The sequence below is a fragment of the Mustela putorius genome, unplaced genomic scaffold (genome assembly GCF_011764305.1).
Source record: "Mustela putorius furo isolate JIRA1106 unplaced genomic scaffold, ASM1176430v1.1 tig00000056_pilon_pilon_pilon, whole genome shotgun sequence".
Classification (NCBI taxonomy): Eukaryota; Metazoa; Chordata; class Mammalia; order Carnivora; family Mustelidae; genus Mustela; species Mustela putorius.
In genome coordinates, this window is record NW_025421263.1 from 8,294,234 (window position 1) to 8,314,629 (window position 20,396).

The 20,396-nt window shown below is 39.5% G+C and overlaps 1 protein-coding gene across 2 annotated transcripts in view; it reads right to left on the bottom strand.

Annotated features, from left to right (window-relative positions):
- CUNH4orf45 (chromosome unknown C4orf45 homolog) overlaps window positions 1–20,396 on the bottom strand; it is a 98,179-nt gene that overhangs the window by 11,330 nt on the left and 66,453 nt on the right. Inside the window, exons 4-5 of one of the 2 annotated variants that reach the window (XM_004777322.3) lie at window positions 4,408–4,597; window positions 2,663–2,777 (exon numbers count right to left, since the gene is read on the bottom strand). In XM_004777322.3, coding sequence (XP_004777379.1) covers window positions 2,727–2,777; window positions 4,408–4,597 — 241 coding nt within the window. In that variant the 3' untranslated portion in view covers window positions 2,663–2,726. Of the gene's footprint in view, window positions 1–2,662; window positions 2,778–4,407; window positions 4,598–20,396 lie in introns of those variants that run through there. The other variant, XM_013048286.2, reaches the window with a different exon arrangement.

Genomic DNA, 20,396 nt, shown 5'->3' on the forward strand with positions numbered 1-20,396 from the left:
CCTACCCTGAAGATTTTGCATCTGCGAGACTCCAAAATCGTGAGTCCTTAAAATCAATCAGTCTGTCTGTCTGTCTCTCCATCTTTTTGGTTCTATTTCTTGGGAGGACCTTGACTGATAACCGGTACTTCAGCTGCAGTCAGATGATGTATAGGATGTCCCCCCAAAAGGAGTTGGGTAGTCAGAATATTGTCATACCCGACTGTAAGTAGTAGACTTGGAAGCGAAGATCTCTAACACGGCACCGATTCCTGTCTGACTGGCTGACAGGCAAGTCACAATAGTCTCTGGATATGTGGGGCAAAGGAGATGTGGGAGAACAGGAAAAGCATGAGTGAGAAATAACCCTCTGGGATGACAAGAAAGGAGATGACACTCCTTCAGAGTGGGAGAAAAATGCCCCCTTCCTGTAAAAGATTAGTCCCTGCCATTGTATGTTAATTCCAAGAGCTGTACATCTCCCTCTGCTTTCTGGGGACCTCAAGACATCGGTTGTTGTTCCTTTTTCTCATCTGTAAGTGCTCAATCTACAGACTTTTCTATTCTAAGTATAGACAGAAATTCTCCCATGTTTTGCCCTGTGTCTCCCTGCCTCATCGTGATTCCAAATCTCTCTTCCCTTCGACAACTGTGTTTTCTGGAGAGGTTATTGGGCCCTCACTTCTTTGCTTCCTACTCATTTTCTACTTGCTGCCCCCTGCCTCCCCTCCCCTCACCGCCCCGATGGCTCACAAACTCTGCAGTGCAGTTTGGCCTCTACTTCTGTTCCCAGAGAAAGAGCTGTCGAGTCTACTTTCTCTGCGTCTCAAATGAGTCATCTTTTCTCCTTTCTCTTGCCTTCTTTTAATTCCTCATTTCTCAACTGAGTTACCAAAATGCCTCAAAACTCGTCTCCCTGTCATATCAAACAGGTCTGATCAATCTTCCAGGCTGATGTCTGAACCCCTCCAGAATGAAAGCTTAACACTATCAACTTCTGTTTGAAAGCCAGCCCTGTAAAATCCAAGTTCCTTGGCACTGGACGCTCAAATGCCCCAGCTGGTTCCTCTTTCCCAGCCTCCTCACCAGATACTGTTCTTTGCATGATATTATTCAGCGGGATTAAACCAAAGACACTACATTAGTGTTACCTTTGCCCAGCTGTCCGTCCTTCCTTATCTCCCCCTTCCCTTTGGTCCAAGCTCCTCCTGTTCATAGCTCAAACTGCAATTCAGTATCAAATTCTCAAGCACCTTGCCACTCAGGGTCTGGACTAACAACAGCTGCTTTTCCTGGGAGTTCCATGGAAATGCAGATTCCCAGCCCAACTGATTCAGGATCTGTGCCTTCATTCGACTCCTAAGCGATTGATATGCATTTTTAAATTTGAGAATTATTGCCTTTGGATTCGATGTGAGTGAATGGATGAGGGAGAGGAAGTACCCATCACTGAGATTGTGTCCCCGTATTGAAATGACAAGCAGGCAGTGAGAACATCTGCAAGCCAAGAAATGAGATAGGAGTAGATGGTGTTAAAAGTGTATGTAACATACATTTGACAACACATAAGTAGCTATTATTTATGTGAGGAAAAAATTGAACCAAAAGTCAAGAAGGGAAAGTAACATATACTATCAGATAGAACTTAAAATTAAAAAAATAAAAAATTGGGGAAATATAGTAGAAGCAGTTTAGAAATGTGCCCAATTTTGAGAGCATTTCATTTTGGATAAATGAATACATGAATGATATATACTGTTAAATATCATAAATTGCACTTTTAGAAACATTGTAATTAGGCTCCAAACTTAGAGTTATAAGTAAAGGTACAAACTCAAGAATGTGAATATGAAATATCCCCATTTTCAACCATCTACCTTCATGAGAAGAAGGATTTCCATCAAGCCCCCAATACCATTGACAGTTATTTAATCTTCTCTATTGAGGCTGCTGCCCATGCGTGGCTTGGATTCCTTCAGCGTAAGAGGAAAATGTGCTGACATCCCCACTATGTACAGTGTTATAGTCATGGCAGCCACTCGTTGCGGGCCAGGGTAAAGCAGTATGTTGGAGGCTTTACACACATTGTGTTCCTTCTTTGCTTTGGAACATATAAGAACACTTGCTTCACGTTATTTTTCCTGAAGAGGACTTCTATTAGAGAGGGGCAGGCTTGAGTACATATTGAAGTATCATTCACAAAAATCCTGTGGGCTGGTCCAAGAAATGGACTTAGGGAACAAGCTTCTAACATGTATCTAGAAATTTAGAAGAAAGCCTAGTTTATAAAAAGAGAGATTATTTGGGGGTAAAATAGTATTTTGTCGATCTCTGGAAGGGAAAAGATGTGACCAGGTGCTCAATTAAGCTTCCCAACAATGAGTTAAACTGACATCAGGTGCCTCTTTGATGTGACGCATTGAGAATGACATGATGTGACTTAGCTGAGATTCCTGCCAAAAACATATAACCTGAACCTACTTGGGAGAAAAACATCAGATAAACCCAAATTAAGAGATATTCTACAGAACTGGTCTGTACTGTTTAAAGATGTCAGTGTTACAAAAGACCCAGACTGAGGAACTGTTCTAAATTGAAGGAGACTGAAGAGACATGAAGACGTAATGTATAAAATCTAGATTGGCTCCTGGATGAGAAGAAAATACAAAGGACATTATTGGGTCAATTACTAAAATTTTATTATGAACTATAGATAATAATACTGTTTCAGTGTTAAACTGTGGATCTTATTGTACTGCAGTTATATAAGAGAACATCTTTGTTCTTAGGAATACACTCTGAAAAAAAAAAAAAAGGAATACACTCTGAAATGTTTAGGGTTAAAGAAGAATCATGTCTGCAACTAAACCTTAAATGATTTGGAAAAACAAATATGTGCGTGTGTTTATGTGTATATATGCACACATACACATTTAGAAAGAAAGCATTAAAGCAAATAAACAATGGACTCTTCAAAGTTCACTTTGTACTGTTCTTGCAACTCTTCTATAAATTTGAAATCATTCCGAAATCAAAGTCCTTTTACAGATTTTTTTTTAATGCACAAAAATATCTCAATTGGATTTAGTGAATGATAGAAGGAGGCCTTTGGGATTTTTGAATTTGTGATAGCTTTACACAAAATTAGTACAGTGATGGAGAGTAACTAGCCCAAGCCTCCTGCACACCCATTGCAATAAATCATTTCATTTGGACCCAGCCCAAAATCAGACCACAGAGGAATGTTAGCCGCTGAACTGCACCCCCCTTTTTTTAATACAAAGTGTCTCTGGGGTCAGGACCTACCAAGGAGGACTTCCATGGCTCCCTCACAGAATGTTTCAAATAGATATAATTAATTGCTAATGAATCAGATCTCTAGTGACAGAGGGCAAACAGTATTCTAGGGAGTTGGCAAGATTCTTGGATGGAGCAAGGAGACGCTCTCATGTAGGAATTAAGAAGGTCTGAATTATTCCAAGCTATCCCTTTCCCTTTCTATCATGAAACTTAGTTTCATACTAAGTTTCATACAACTCCATATAGAATGACTACAAAGTGCATTTTGTTGTGGGGTTATGCTAATTGTTGCTGATTCACATATATTTATTCATTCTTTCCTTGACTCTCATGATCACTTTATCAGATATTTAGTGCAAATACTATTCGTTTTACTTATAAAAAACCCTATAACGGGGGGCATCTGTGTGGCTCATTTGGTTAAGCATCTTGCCTTAGGCTCAGGTTTCGATCCAAGGTCCTGGAATCAAACCCAAAGCCCTGCATCCGGCTTCCTGCTGAGCCAAGAGTCTGCTTCTGCCCTTCCCTCCCCACTTGTGATTTCTTCTTCTCTCAAATAAATAAATTATCTTTAAAAAAAAAAAAACCCTCATTAAAAGTATGGAGTGGAAAATCAAATGCACTTTTTTAAAAAATTAAAAATTAAAAAAATAAAAAGCCACCCAGGGAAATTATGCAACCTGCTTAATTAAGATTTCATAGATAGCAGTGGGAAACACTTGAACAACTATACACTTACTCTGCTAACCAGTCTTACCTTGCTAACCAGCAAGAGTTTTGACATGGCTATAGATTTACCTCCATTTTACACACTGAGATCTTTCTCAGCTTTTGCAAATCAAGGAGATGGCCATTCTCTTCAGGTTCACTCATATGACAAAGAAGTAGTTGTAAGGACTGAACTCTACAACCTCTTGTTTTTTTCACCTATAAAGTGGGAATAATACCCGCCTACCCAAAGTACGGACGTTACTGTGGAAATCCAATATTAATTCCAAAATGTTCTGGTAGGTTACAAGGAGTTATAAAACTGGTTATTAGTAGTAGTACTACTAACTATCTTTCTCTAATTCATCTTAAAATAATTCAACATTTTCTGTGATGATTCAGAAAAGCAAATGATGGTACCTCCTCCTTTCTTGGCACCTTGGGCAACTTAGGTGATCTGGAAGCTCTTGGCAATACCGTTGTGCTCTGCCTGACAAGGACAGATCTTCTTGAATTTCTCTCATTGGTGTTCTCATAATCTCCCATATGCCAGGCAATAGAACCACGACTGTATTTTCCTTGCATATCCATAATCTCAGGTTTTGGTTGCCTGAAATTGGAACAAATTGGTTGGTTCTCAAATTCGAAAGATCTAGAAACAAGTCCATTAGTTTTCAGATAGTTGAGATTTGTCTGTTTCCCTCGATTTTTAGCTGTGTGGCTCGAGAAAGTTAGGGACCTGAGCCATCAGCCAGTATTCTAAGAAGTTTCCGGACTCTGCCTCCTCCAACAGATGTGCAGCTGTGGAGGCTCAGGAAACTACCTCCCAAGATAGATACTAATCTAAGAACCTTGTTGATGAATTCACCCCTGTATCATAACTGATCCTCCTTCATTCTCTTTCCCCATTGAGATCCTTATCTAGGTTCCAACATCCCTAAATTAGAATACTAAGTCCTGATTTCCCATTACAAAGGGCCAGCCCTGGGGAAAAGCGAAAGAAAAAGACCAAAGGAGAGAGGATTTGCCATCTCCTCTGGAAGTCTGTCGTTCTGAAGAATCTCTTAGAGCTTCTTGCCTTACCATCCATTTTCCTGAATGCTCAGAGCCTCTTGGTCACTACAAATTTCCCTTCCTAGCATCTGAGCTTTATGGGTTCCCAAGTTCTTTGGACAGTTTGCTTTACCCTTTGTTCATTTGAGAAGATAGGTGCCCTTACTGTATGCCCGGCACCCGACGAGGTGATGGGGAGACAGCAATAATGGGCAGACAGCAAACAGGAAAGTCAAGTATTGGGGAAGCATCATGAAGGAAACTAAAGCCAGAAAAGGAATAGAAAATGCCAGTCATGCTGTTTTTGTGGGGGTGGGCTGAGGAGTAGGAGGCATCCCTCGAGCAGGGAGCTAGATGAGGGGAGGGAGCCCGCCGTTCTCACAGGGCCCCGGGGGTCGGGGACACTCCCTCCCACTCCCTAGAACCACAGATCCCTGCACTGGGCAGGAGCTGACCCAGTCGTTCTCCAGCAACCCTCCGCTGACACTCCATAGCCTTCAGAATGAAGTCCAAATTCCTTAGCACAGCACACAAGGGTGTGTGCTGCTGCTGTTTGTTTTTCATCTGTTTTCTTTTTTAAAATGGTTTGCCCACTTGGGCCTTTCTGGTCTGTACTCAGCGCCTCCCTCCTCCCAGACACCCACACAGCACTCCATTGTGCGCTCACCCGTCCCTCTGAGCTCTGAGGAAGTCAGGCTTTCAGACCCTCAGCCTCCTGCTCCAACTTTAACTTTTGCTTGTAATTCCCTCCCTCCTCCTCCTCTCCTGACAAACTGCAGCCAAGGCTTTAAACCTCACCTTTTCTGGAAAGACTCCTTCCTTATTCCTGTTAGGTAGCATTTTTTTCCTCCTCTGATAGCACATTGCATTTGACTTCTTTTGTAGAAACTATCAGCGTCTGCTTTAATGTCTAGTGCAGCAGTCTCTCCCGCTCTGAACTCAGCGCTCCTTAAAGAGCCCAGAATGTCTCTTTCATCACAGGATCCCTAGTACTCATTACCTGGCCTGACTCACCGGGACTCTCAGCTTGTCTGTGACGGGAGGGAGGAAGGAGACCAAAGCTGAGTTCTGCTGAAGGTTCCTTCCCTCTTACTCTTTCCCACTTGCCTGCTTCTGCAGCACCCCCCCCCTTTATTTTTTTAAGGATTATTTTTTGTTTATTTGAAATAGAGCATGCAAGAGAACAAGAGAGAGAACCAGGAGCAGGGAGTAGAGGGAGAGGGAAAGGCGACTTCCCATAGAGCAAGGGAGTCCCAGCCTGGGGGCCGATCACCACCTGAGCCTAAGGCCAACGCTGAACCCATTAACTGAGCCGCCCAGGCACCCCTCCTGCAGCCTCTTCTTCCCTCCCACCACCAGCAGGTGTAAAGGAGCAGATCACAGTCTGGTTTGTCTGAGTGCTTTTATTTACAAACACATATTAATAGCTGGGAATAATTCCAAGAAAGTTTTAAGGACAAGAGAGCTAGTGAGTAAAATGTATGGGGGGAGTGTTGTTTATAGTTTATAATAGCTTGATGAATGATTCATAAGAGAATCATTTCATGCAAATGTGCCATATTTTCTATAAAAATAATGTATTACAACTGAAGGTAGTATTATACTATATATTGTCAACCAACTGGAATTTAAATAAAAGCTTGAAAAAAATTAACAAAAATAATGTATCACAGAAATAATTATACTGTACTAATAAAAAAGGAAAATCCTTGTATGCAGTTTTTTATAATCTTCTATTTTAATTTCAGAATATCCTATGTCCCTGAATCTTGAATTCCCAGGAACAATGGAAAGCTAAAAATTAGTTGCATTTCAATGAATTTAAAAGTCTTATAAAAATAATAGACACAGTAACTGTGGAGATTTACATACACCATATTGAACTTAAAACTGAGCCACAAAAGTTGAAAGAGGTAAATCCAGGAGCAGAAGGTTTAGCTCCAGAATGATTTGGGGCATAAATGCTAGGCCATCAGCAATGATTTGATGTTATACAAGCACACAGCAGCAAACACACACACCAAAATAGATAACAAAGATTGTTAGTGTAACAATCTTACTATTCTTATGTTAAGTAGACCCCTAAGAGTCAGATTCTTTTCTTTTTGAAACAATTTCAAGCTTATAGAAAAGTAGAAGCACATTACAAAAGCTTTTTTTTTTCCTGAACAGTTTGAAAGTATGACATGATACCCATCACCCAAATACTTGAGTGTGTTAATTTCTACCAATAAGGACATTCTACATAACCTCAACATAACTAACACAATCTGAGAAGATCAACACAAGCAATAAGGCAAAAACAAGTAAGTGGGACTACACCAAACTAATAAGCCTCTACATAACGGAAGAAATCATCAACAAAGTGAAAAGACAACCTACAGAATGGGAAAATTTATTTTCAGACCATATATCTGCAAAGGTGTTAATATCCCAAATATATATCCAACATAATTCCTACAACTCAATAGCAAACAAGAAATAATAATCCAATTTAAAAATGTGCAAAGGACCTGAATAAACGTCTTCTCAAAGATAGACGAATGGCCAAGAGGCACATGAGAAGCCTGTTCAACATCAGCAATCATTAGGGAAATGCAAATTAAAGCCACAGTGAGATATCACCTCATGCCTGTTAGAAGGGTCATCATCAAAAAGACAAAGATAATAAATGTTGGTGTGGATGTGGAGAAATGGGAACCCTTGTGCACTGTTGGTGAGAATGCAAATTGGGACAGCCACTATGGAAAGAGTATGGAAGTTCATAAAAAAATTAAAAATAGAACCACCATATGGTCTAGCAATTCCACTTCTGGGAATATATCCAAAGGAAACAAAAACACTAGCTCAGGAAGGTATCTGCTCTCCCAGTTTCACAGCAGCATTATTTGCAGTAGCCAAGACATGAAAACAACATTAATGTCCCTCAATGGATGGAGGAATAAAGAAGTTGTGAGATATATATATATGTATACACACACACACACACACACACACATATACACAATGGAATATTCTTCAGCCATAAAAATGAGGAAATCCTACCATCTGTGACAACATGGAGGGGCCTTGAAGACATTACACTGGGTGAAATAAGTCAGACAAAGACAGACAAATAATGTTTGCTTCCACTTATATGTGGAATCTAAAAACAAAGACTACCAAACTCATAGAAAAAAAATAAATCAGACTTGTAAGCAGAGGTGGGAGTTGAGGGGAGGGGAAGTTGGAGGAATGCAGACAAAAGGTAGAAGCTTCCAGACACAAGATACGGAAGCACTAGGTGTGTCATGGCAGCATGATGACTACAGCTAACACAGCTGTGTTATGTATGGCAAAGTTGTTAAGAGAGTAAATCCTAAATGTTCTCTTCACAATGGAATTTGTTTTTCTTTCTTTTCTTTTGTATCCACATGAATTGATGGATTTTAACTACATTTACTTGGTAATCATTTCATAATATATGTAAATTGAACTATCGTGCTCTACATCTTGAACTTATGCAAGGAGGTATGTCAATAATTATTCCCCAATAAAACTTCAGGGAAAAGCAGAGGAAATCAGAAAATTAACGTGTTTGTATTATTATTACCTAATCCTTTCAGACACCATTCCAGTTTCCCAATAATGTCTGTTTTGCAAAAGGATCAATTTAAGAACCACACATTGCATTTGGCTTTCTCATCTTTTTAGTCTCCTTAAATCTAAAATCCTTTCCTAATCTTCCTGTGACTTTCACACAGCTTTGGTACTTTGGGAAAACACGGGCCAGTTATTTTGTAGATGTCCCTCTGTTTGGGTTTATCTTGTGTTTTCTCTTGATTAGATACAGGCCGCGCATCCTCAGGCAGAAATAACGCAGGACGGTGATGGTGTAAAATTACCTTTCCCATTCGTTATTGGTATTTTGTATTCAGAAATACTTCAGTATTTTGGTATTCAAAAATACTTTGAATTTATGTAAAAACTTTATCCCATGTCAAACATTCAATTAATTAATTAACATCAGGATGGACTCAGGATTTCCTGTTTTGTGCATTGGGATATGATCCGTTCATAACATTCATTTTGATGCTCAGATTGTCCCAGATTCAGCTGGAGGGAGCTCTTTTAATCTCACTTCTGTGTCCTTTTGATTGCCCCCATCATTTTGGGGGCATTTCCTTACTTTTTAAAACGAAAAGATGTTCCAGGTTCATCTTTCCTTTCTCCAGTCCTGGAATAATCCATTTCTTGAAGGAACTCTGGTTCCTTTTAGTGGAAAATGGTATTGACAAACCAAGATCCAGGTGCTAGATATTCCTCTTAGTGTTGAGGTGTCACTGTCACACAACCTTCTCAGATAACATTACCCAGGATTCATTAGGGTGTGTGTTCTACTTTTTCCCTTTCCATATTTGTAGCTCTCTTCTCCTACAGTGAGAAACCTGATTCCCATTCTCTTTATGTATTTACTTATTTGACTGGTTTTCCTGTCGATAACCAGTGTCTCACTGCTACCACCACCTCCCTCTCCACTTTCTCCTCATGTTCTCCTCACCCCATTTAGGACCCAACACCCCAGTCCAGGATGCCCTCTTGCAGTCTTTCTCACCCTACTCTGAACTACCACAGTTTGTCTCATCATTTTTTGTTAAAAAATTAACAGTTCAAATAATATAATGTGTCAATTCTGGAAATGAGATTTCTTTCCCCTCCCTAGAGCTTGATGTTGTTGCTATTTGTTGTTTTTGGTGGTTGTTTAATGACTTTCCTGGACTAATTGTCTAAATTTTGTCATGTGTACCTCCTGAATTTTTTGCTTGGTTAGCTTAGTGGTCCCCTAATGATTGGGTAGAAATTTCCTTAAATGTCTCAAATCAATATGTCTTCTTGCCTTTGTGTGTGTTGAGGCATACCTTCAGTGCTCTGGCAGGCTGTCGGAGGCAGGCCCCTGGCCAGGGCGGCCTCCGCCATTAAAAGATGGCGCCTGGCTAGTTGCCAGGTTAGGATTGCCTCGTGAGACTAAGCAGAACGCCCAAAGAGGAAGTAAACAGCATTGGTTGCTAGCGAAATTGTTCGTTTAGGTGCACAGCCTGATTCGCTCCCTCCTGTACCCTGCTCGCTGATTGGTCATGTAAGCGTATTTAAGTGTGTAGACTTGCGGAAATAAAGAGAAAGAGAAAGAGAGAGAGAGAAGAGAGAGAAGATGCATCCAAACCAGGGCGTCTTGTCGTCCTTGCGGGGTGAGGGCGATAGCAGGCAGCTTATAACTCCACTTTAGCTTTCATTTCCTACTTGCATAGAGTTTCAAGATTAGCCAAAGGCGAGAGATTAGCACCTTCTTAGGTTTTTCCTGAGCATGTGCACAGCATGGCACACGTTCATAGCCTTCTATATTTCCAAGAATATGTTGGAGCCTTTCAAATTCCCCTATGGATGTCTCATTGCCCAATTTTTCATTTTAAGATTTTTAATCCACTCCTTCTTTGCCCAACCGGTGTTGTCCCCTCAGGCAGCTGTGGTATTAAACAGTTACAGCTGATGATTTTTGACTGATGATTTTGAATCCCCATAAGATAGAGCTGTTCACACAGAATCAGGTCAAATAATGACAAGCCCTAAGAATGGGCTTTTTCCAGGGATTTGCAAGATGGATCAAATGTGACATTTCTCTGAGTATGACACTTTTCAAGGAGCTTCAAACCCATGGTTCTCTTCCAGTGACTAATAGGCTGCTTGTTTTCTTGTTTTCACAGCTAGTATGGTTGTGAGGCTATTGGGTTTTTCAAGGCAACCATGGAGCTGGCAAAAAAGGGTGGGAATAGAGCAATTTATTTTTTGTATTTTTTATTAAGGTTTTAATGTGATTCAACTATACTTAACATACAGTGTTCTCTTAGTTTCAGAGTACAATATAGGGATTAAACAATTATATCCATTACTTGGTGTGGTTATAAGTATACTCTTTAATCCCCATCACCTATTTCCCCTATCCCCGACCCACTTGGTTACCAAGTGGTAACCATCAGTTTGTTCTCTATAATTAAGAGTCTGGAAAAAAAAAAAAAGAAAGAAAAACTTCCAGTGCTTTGAAAAAACAATAGGTAGTTTTGATAATTTTTGCCATTGGTCTTATTTCTTCTTGGAGGAACAGATTTTTGGAGGTACTTACTGCACCATTCCCAAAGTGCTTCCTGAACTAAATCATTTTAAAGTAAAATGGAGACTCACTATTTAAGGAGGAATTGCCTGTGTCTTCTGTTTCCATTTCTTCATTTGCACCTCCTCCATACACTGCATTCCGTTTTGTGTTGCCATTACTTCATTGTGATGATTCTCACTTCAGCCAACAGCAACCTCCTTTCCATCTGCCAGATCAAATCATCTCTTTTCAGACTTTCTAGTATGACTTCCCAGAAGCTTTTGCAATTGTTGACATTATCCTCCTCCCACTTTTCCACTTGGGCTTCAGGAGCTCTTCTCTTTATGTCTCTCCTCCTCTTATATCACCTCATCTACATTTCCTTTAGAAGAATCTCTTATTCTTTTTGCTCCTTTATCATTGGTATTCTCCCAGAATTCCATCCTTGAATCTCATCTCTTGGTATACTACCACCCATTTCCAAACCAGGAAATGGCATTTATATCCAGGGACCCAATCAACATCAATACACTCATGTTTGAAATTTCTGCTTTCCCCTCTATAACTTAAACAGAAATTCCAAGCTCCTTTCTGATCATAGCGCCAGGATATCTCATAGCTAGTAATAATTTCTTGCATTCGTTAAGATATATAAGCTTCCAGACACTATGCTAGTTGCTTGAGATGTATTACTGCTAATCTTCATAATAATTCCATATGGTAGATACCATTTTCTGCTTTTATACATCTGAGGTTAGATTGATTAAGTAATTTATCCAGGATCAAACAGTTAAAAGCTGTAGAGCTGGGACTTGCACTCAAGAGTTGTTGGATTCTAAACTTATGTGATCTCATCTGTAAAATGGGGATATTATTAAAATACTACCCTTTATGAGAGTTAAATGAGTTAATACTTATAAAGCACTGAAAATAGTATCTGGCCCATGGTAAAAATTCAATAATGTGTTGGCCATTTATTGTTTCTCAATTTATCTCCCCATTTCCTATCTCCCTCAAATACCCTCTCCTTCCTGTATTTCTGTTTATGACTTAACCAAATACCCAGCCACGCAGAAGAGACCATCAGAATTGCGTTTGATTTCCCATCTCCTCCATTCCTCCACATTTAATTGGTTGCCAAATGAGTCTTTCTCTAAATCATCTTGTTGTTCCCACCTCTATCATTCTGGCTCCCTTCATTGTGATGGTGACAATATCACTTAACTTGTTTTCTGTCCCTCGGGCTCCCCTTTCTCTGCTCGTCCATTCAGCAGTTTTCTACACCCCTTATGTGCCAGGTATCCTTTCTAACACACAGATTTGATTATATAACTTCCTTACTTAAAAACATAAAAACAACAGTTGTTGCCTACAGAATTAAGCACAAAAATCTTTAGCATGGAATTTGCAATAGTACACAATCTGGACCCTGTGCTGCAATTCCAGTATTGCCTCCCACCACACCCCTAAACCAGTACCCTGTTTGAGCTACACCAGACTCCTAGTCATTTCCTCAGCACATGGTAAGGGTTCACTCCTCCATGCCTTTGCTTATACGATTCCTTCTGGCTGGGTGTTCCTTCCCCAGCTCTAGTTCTACGCCCTCCTTTTCATTTCCCAAGCAGCCTTCATAATGTAGCTGGTGTTACCTCTCCTACAAAGCTTTCCTGAATAGCAGCCTGACCTTCCACAGTGGGCCGCAGTCATGCCCTCCTTTGTTCCCCGTACTACTGTTACTGTGTTGTTCATACCAATTATACTTGGTGTCATCGTGGTGACTCTCAGTAAATCTGTAAGTAAAGCGAAGGAACTGTTTCCTACTTTTTTGTGTTTTCAATGTCTAGCAGAGTTCCTGACACAGAACATGTTTTCCGTCAGTTTTGGTTGCTTCAATAAAGACAGTTTAAAAAAAAAAATGCTTTGTCATCTTCTCCAGCGAGAGGGTCTATGATGGTACATGATAGAAGGTTTGGTGTGAGGTGGAATTGATTTAAATTCATACTCTCCCTGTTGCTGTTTGAATTTTTTAAACCGCAAGCGTGTTTTATTTTTATAATAAAACATGTCTGAGTTTTCCTTAAAAATTGTTGGTTACTTGGAAGATGACCAAAATTGTCCTCACAGCCTGGGCAGCATAGAAATGGGCTGAGAAGATAAAACAGACTTTAGCGCTAAGTTAGGAAGTGACTGGCTGGGCCTCGCTTATGTAACTGTCTAAATCTGAGGGGACAAACAACTCTCATTTAGACTCTTCTGCCAGAGAAAATACTCTGGAGAGCTGAGGACAGGGTTCTTCTAGGGGTAGGGCTCTGCTTGGTCTTCGGGGTTCCCGCCTTTTTGTGACTAGAGTTGGACCCATAGGAGGCTCTAGGGCAGCCACTTTGATTCATGACTGAACAAGTCAATGAAGTCTCAGTATGTTGGCGAAATAACCAGCCTGAATTAATATGTTTACTTAAACGGATCAAAATAACTGGTTACTCTGGATATTGACCACCCAGCATCGGTCTTGCCCAAAAGTGAAGCTTTTTCCACTATTTGGACATCTTTTGGATTCCCTTTGGTTGGCTAAAAATAGTGCTAATAAGTGGTAAAATTACAGTCTTCTGGATTCCACAGTTAAGGAAACAAATTACTAACTGTTTAGGTTCCAGTGAGTCAGTCTGGTTGCCTAATATAGACCCAGAAAACAGTTACTCACTTGAGTTTCAAATAGAGAAATATGTGGAAGCGTCCCTTGAGGGCCTCAGTATTTTCTGTGTAGTGTCACAGGGATGGAACAGTGCCTCTCTAGCCTGTGAGGAGACTGGTACTGTATCTGGTCACCATATATGGTGACTGAATGACCATATATTGTCAGCATCTAGGGTGACGACCTATGTTCTCAGCACATTAGTTACCTTAAGTATTTGCTTTCTCACAGGGCCATTGATTTCTGCTCTTTCCATTTCCAGAAGTACTCAAAAACCATTGATGGCACATGGAAATTTTTGAGAAACACATTTAGAAACCATTTGGCAGGATCTCTGCTTTCTGGGAGACTAAGCCTTCTCTCCCTGTTATTTTCTCTTTGGAACATTCACAAGAAAATACGACCCCTGTTTTTGAAAGATCTTTCTGAATTTATGGTGTCATCTACACCTAAAGTCGGAACCTGCCAAGAAATTACCATTAGGCCTTTAAAGATGTTTTTAATTGTATTTTTCCTTTTTTGAATTGGCCTTCTACATAGATGGAGTGGGTGTTCCTGCTGACATAGGCAGCCACATATGTCGTGTGATTTCAGAGACACCAGCTGCCCGAGAAAATACTCCCTTCGACCCTCCCTTGCTGTTTCCTTTTATTCCACAACCAGAGACCAGGCTTCCAGTGCACACGGTTGGGGAGAGGCACTATAAAGCATTTTACCTGGCCCTTCTAGAGAGAATGTGTCTCGAAGGGGCAGTACCACAAAGGAGGAGCTGAAGAAATTGGGGTGCCCCAGGTCAGCTTTAGCCATATCCTTGTTTAGTTAAGTCCAACCTTATTTCTTACACATTGATTTTCCTTCTCTCCCTGGTCCTATAGAATCATGCACAATGATGTTGTGTCTTATTTCCAAAAGACCTAATCTTAATCCTCTGGATTAAAATGTATTTGATCCTAGATCAACAAATGTCATAGAGCTGATTAAAAACATGACATTTTCTGGGTAGTTCATATTTGAACAAACAAAATGAGTGTGCAATTATATTTAACAATTATTAGTAGAGAAAAATTTAATGCTAATAGAATTTATACTAGGTTAGTTTTTGCCCAACAGATTCTTACTGAGTGGAAAGAAAAAGAGGCTAATGAAAGAAGCTAATTTTTAGTAATTCATAGCCAAAGGAGCTTATAGAGATTTAGCTGGAAGGCATATGCCATGTCTACTTGCTTAATGTTCTGTCTTCTGGATACTAGGAAAACTGAACAGGCTACCTCTGAGTTGTAACTTAATCTTTTTAAGATAAAAGTCCAAAATAATATTCAACTGAATGATCAGGACAATTTGAGGTAATTTATAGCACTGGCGATCCAGAGCTCTCTATCTGTTAATCCTGTCTTTAGACAACTAGAGTCTTAGCTAGAATTTTTTGACCAAATACCTAGTATGTATTTCACAATGTAGCAGTTTCTCCGGGAGACCATACAGAAAGCTGATAGTCTATGTAAAATGGACACATGGCAAAAGGACATTAGTATATGAATAAACAATTGCTTATTTACGGCTGTGCCTGTGAATGAATGAAATGGTTACTGAGAGGTTATTTGATTATAATAAAATGAAGTTACCATTCATGAGGAAATGTAGAACCATTTTTATATTTGTTTGAATCTTTTATACTTGCCAAAATGCCTATGATCAGTCTTATGTCATTAACAATTCAAAACTAAACTTCTTAAATGGGTTTGCTTATCTATGGGCACAAACTGTTTTGCTAAAGTAGGTAGCGTTATTTAAATTCATAAACAAAATGTGTGTAATTCACATTAGTATGAAACATATACTATCTCAAGGATAAAAATGAAATTGCTTCTCAAAGAAGTGTTTGGGAAAACACAAGAGAAGTCTTCCCAAACTGCCAGCGTATTTCCAACACAAGTTTATTGCTTAAAAGCTATTTTTAAAAGACCAAAAGAGATCGCTAACTATAAGAATATTTTTCTTTTAAGTAGAAAAAGCCCACTCTCAGACTTTCTTCTCGAAGGAGAGCATCAAAGGCTTGTGCAGTTCTGTAAAATTACACACACCATATGCTTCAGACCTCAGATTGCGATTGTTTGGTTTGATTTATTGTTTTATTTCATAGGAAACACAACTGCTTTATTCAAAAAGCTTGTTAAATATTCTACCACTATATTGAAGTAAAGAATTAATTGAAACAAGAAAGATTTCGCATTACCCTAAATGAACACTTTTTCATGGCTTTGCCAGATTGTCTTCTTCGAGCTCCAGAATGTGAGAAATGCTGTCCTTGCCACAGTGATGTCACCAGCACGTTGCTGGTTGCCCTTATGGGGCCCAGCTGGGCTTCCCGTTCCACGGGTTATGCAATCAAAATCAAACATGTTGTCTTCCTGTGCAGAAAAATGTCCTCCAAAAGGTTCCTGTTGCCAAGAGTGTGTCCACGGTGTAGAAATACACAGAGGTGTTTATTGACTCCCATTCTGGATTTTCAAATGATTTATATGAAGTGACTATTTCTCATACACATGGCCTCAGAGGCAGCTGTCCAAAATCTTACCAGAAATGCAGCATATTGGATTGATGAGGGTCACCTCTTAGGAATGTTAAATATAATTCCTAGTGCTACAGATATGAGAGATTTTATATAAGACATTCAGGAAATTCTGCCAATTTCAGCAGCTAAGGACCTCTGAAATATCAAGTTCAAGGTTTCTCTTTGTGCTTTCCTGGGCATCCCTTACTTGTTTGTGGGCGGATCAGAGAACTACAAAGGAGAACAACATATATTTCAGCGGCTTGGAGGCCATCCGGGTGAGGGTCAGTTGGGAGACTGCAACAGTATTGACTCAATCTCGTTTTGGACAAGTTTTATCTATCCAGATGGTGAATCTTGACCTTCATTAACTAAGGATAAAGTTGATACAATTTCTTTTTAGTTACTTTGGAGATTTGAATATATTATACACAAAAATAGACAAAAGACTTTAAAGAAACCTGGGTACCCATCACCCAATTTCAAACCTTTTCAATTGGTAGCCAATCTTATTTCATCTCTATCCTACTTATTAACCTTCTTAAGTCATTAAGATTAATAAGATTAATCTTCCCTCTCCAAACGACCTATATTTATGACTCTCAAAAATTTAAAAACTGTTTTTCTTTAGCATAATCACAATGACATTATTTCTCTGGAAAATTTAACAATTTTACCATTATTCAGCATTTAAAATCTTAGTTGCCTCATAAACGCTATATTTTTGATAGTTTGTTAGAAAGAGAATCCAAATAAGCTTCGCACCTTGCAATCGGTTGATCAATCTTTTGAGTTTCTTTTCATTCATAGGTTCTGTTTCATCTCTTAGCTCCTCCTCCAGCTTTTCCCCTTTCCCAGCATCCTCTTCTCTTTCCTTTTCTTTCTTGCTATTTATTTGTTGAAAAAACTGGGCCATTTGTCCTATAAAACTGCGCACAGTATGAACTATAGTCATGTTTTCCATTTCCTTCTCCAGATCCAGAATCAACCAATTCTCCACAAGCCCCAATTCCTTTTAGTGGAAAAGTTATTTGAAGAGTAGAATCTGAGGGGCCTGGCTGGCTCAGTTGGTAGGGCATGCAGCATGCTAAGATTGATCTCAGCATCATGAGTTCAAGCCCCACACTGGGTATAAAACTTACTCAAAGATAGACAGACAGAAAGCAGAATCTGAGTAGTAGAGGAGTTCACAGCTACTGAGTTCCTTCCTATGTCTAGGCCTTCAGAGTGGATAGAGCTAGGAAACAATGTCTGTAAATACATACATATATGTGTGTGTATATATATGTATATATGTATGTATATATGTGTGTATGTGTGTGTGTGTGTGTGTGTGTGTGTGTGTATCTTCCACTCACATTCAGGGGCTGTTTTTCAGCTCCTTTATCTTAACATCTGTATTTCCCTTCTCCCACTCCAGGAATCCTGGTACTCAACCAAACCAGGAATGATTGAGTAAGAACATCACATTCTTGCTCATTTGCTTTATCCCACAGTACACCTACAACAGAGTCAGAGTAACACCACTAACACTTCCACCAAGCGTTTTGCAGTTCTTTTTGTTCTTGGAGTATACCCCACCAGATATTTGTACTCAAATGACTGTGCTTTAAAGTCTCATGGAATATTCCCTCTTTGTAGGTTAAACCATCAACTGGCTACACGTCTAGTTTTTTTTAAGATTTTTAATTTAAATTATTTTATAAATGAAAGGTAAGATATATATCTTACCTGTAAGATATGCACATGATTCCAAAGTCAAACCACGTATTGTTTTCCTATTCTTCTCTTGATACCATACACATGTGACCTCCAACAAAAAGGGTTGGATGGTGTCATGGTAGATTTGTGGGAGGAGATGAAGCCTCAGTCACGTCCTACTAAACAGCTGCAAAGAGTGAATTAGATTCTGGGAAAAACTGTCTTAAGGCCTTCGCTCGGCTCAGTGAAGAAAACATTTGTTCTGTCACCCACCATGTAATTCATCTTTGAATTTTAATGAGTTAGCCTTTAGGCTGCTAGACGGAAAACAAGCTGCAGCATTCTGTGAAGTCCTGCCGTCTTTATGCATTGCTATAGAAGCCAGAAATGAAAAGTTTTTGTCAAATATGTGGTAATGTGCTCCAAGGTAATGTGTCTGAATAGGTGAAGCTCCCTCTCTGAAGTGATAGCAATCCCGCTACAGCAGTTCTAGAAGCTAACTCCTAACCATCCTTCAAGGTCAGGGGATCTTATGGAGCCTTTCTGACCCTCCCACAGAGTTTTGTTTCTCAGTTACATATTTTCCTTGTACCTCCTAACATACTCCCTATTGTAAAAGGCATGACACTTCGTTGTTATACTTTCTCAAGTTTCTAAACACAGCACCAGACCTAGCCAGGCACGAATAGGTAATCAATAAATATTGATTCAATATTTCTATCACTGCATCCTAATATACTCTAGTGTAATTATCTGTTGATGTGTTTCTTCTTCCCATATGATAATTTTTTGAGGGCAGGAATTGTCTTGTTTCCTTGGTATTACACTTGCCCATAGGTTAACTGGCACAATGAATAGGGGTGATACTATTGAAATTGAATTAGAATTCTTGAGTATAAACACAAGACGCTCTTGAGGATTGTAAGTATGAGGCAACATTAAAAGACAAAGTCATGAAAAACACACTCATAAATTTTCAACTGTGGCTTAATGCTACAGCCTGACATCTGTACCCTCAGACTATATGAACATAATATGAATGTTCCTATACATTTCATTCTATAGTATTTCACTTTTTTTTTAATAAGATTTTATCTATTTATTTGACAGAAAGACAGCGAGAGAGGGAATACAAGCAGGGGGAGTGTTAGAGGGAGAAACAGGTCCCCCGCTCAGCAGACAGCCCAATGCAGTGTTCAGTCCCAGGACCCCAGGATCATGACCTGAGCTGAAGGCAGATGCTCAATGACTGAGCCACCCAGGAGCCCCTATTTCACTTCTAAAATAGTTAATTTTTAGTTCATCTGGAATTTATCTTATTGTATGTTATGAGATATAGGTGTAATTTTATTTTTTCTAAAAGTTGAGCCAGTTGCCCCAACTCCAGTTTTTCTTGGGTCTTGTGTCAAGGTGAATAACTCTTCCCTGGGACATTGGATATCCTTGCTGATGTAGACCTGCTGTCTCCAACCTTAGGTGAGTACTACAGAGCAGCAACCTTCTTACTTTTCCTTAGTGCACATCTTCAACAGCCTCCCTAGCCCTTCCTTATTTCCTCAAGATTCCTACTCGCATCTCATTCCTACTATTTTCATTAGTCCTCTAGAGGACAGAGCCTTGCATAATACTTCACGGACTACTGAATTGTACAATAAAAATGATTAAAATAGTATTTTATGTTATGTATATTTTACCATTATAAAAAAATCTACACACAAAAAAGAGTCCATCGAGAAACCTGAGGCCATCAGATCTATACTCCTTCAACACCACCATCAATGCCTACCCCACACTTACATGTACAAGAACATCTCTACCTACATAGCCAAGGAAACCATTTCTCCTTCCTTTCAGTCTCTGGAAATGAGGGAGTTTTTATCATCGGGGGTCTCCACATTGACCCGGGCCATTTCACGCCTAGCTGCATCACCACTTACCCATCACTCCAAGCAGGGAAGACTTCTCTAGGATAACATTTCTCCTAACCTAAGAAAACCTACAGTTGACCCCTCATCTCCTCCAGTTTCTTTCTTATCCAAATTTTTCAAAGCCATGCCTGTACTTGACTACTTCATACCTCAACCCATTCTACTGGAGCTTCCATCCCTCTTTCTTCCACTTCTCCCAAATTGTTCTATTTGTTCTAGTCTCATTATGGTCTCTGATGACTTTCTGCCTACTTTCTTCAGTGGGCATTTTTCAGTTAAAATCTTATTTTACTTTGGACTTCTTCTGTGTCTTTTTTTTTTTAGATTTTATTTATTTATTTGAGAGAGAGACAGCTAGCG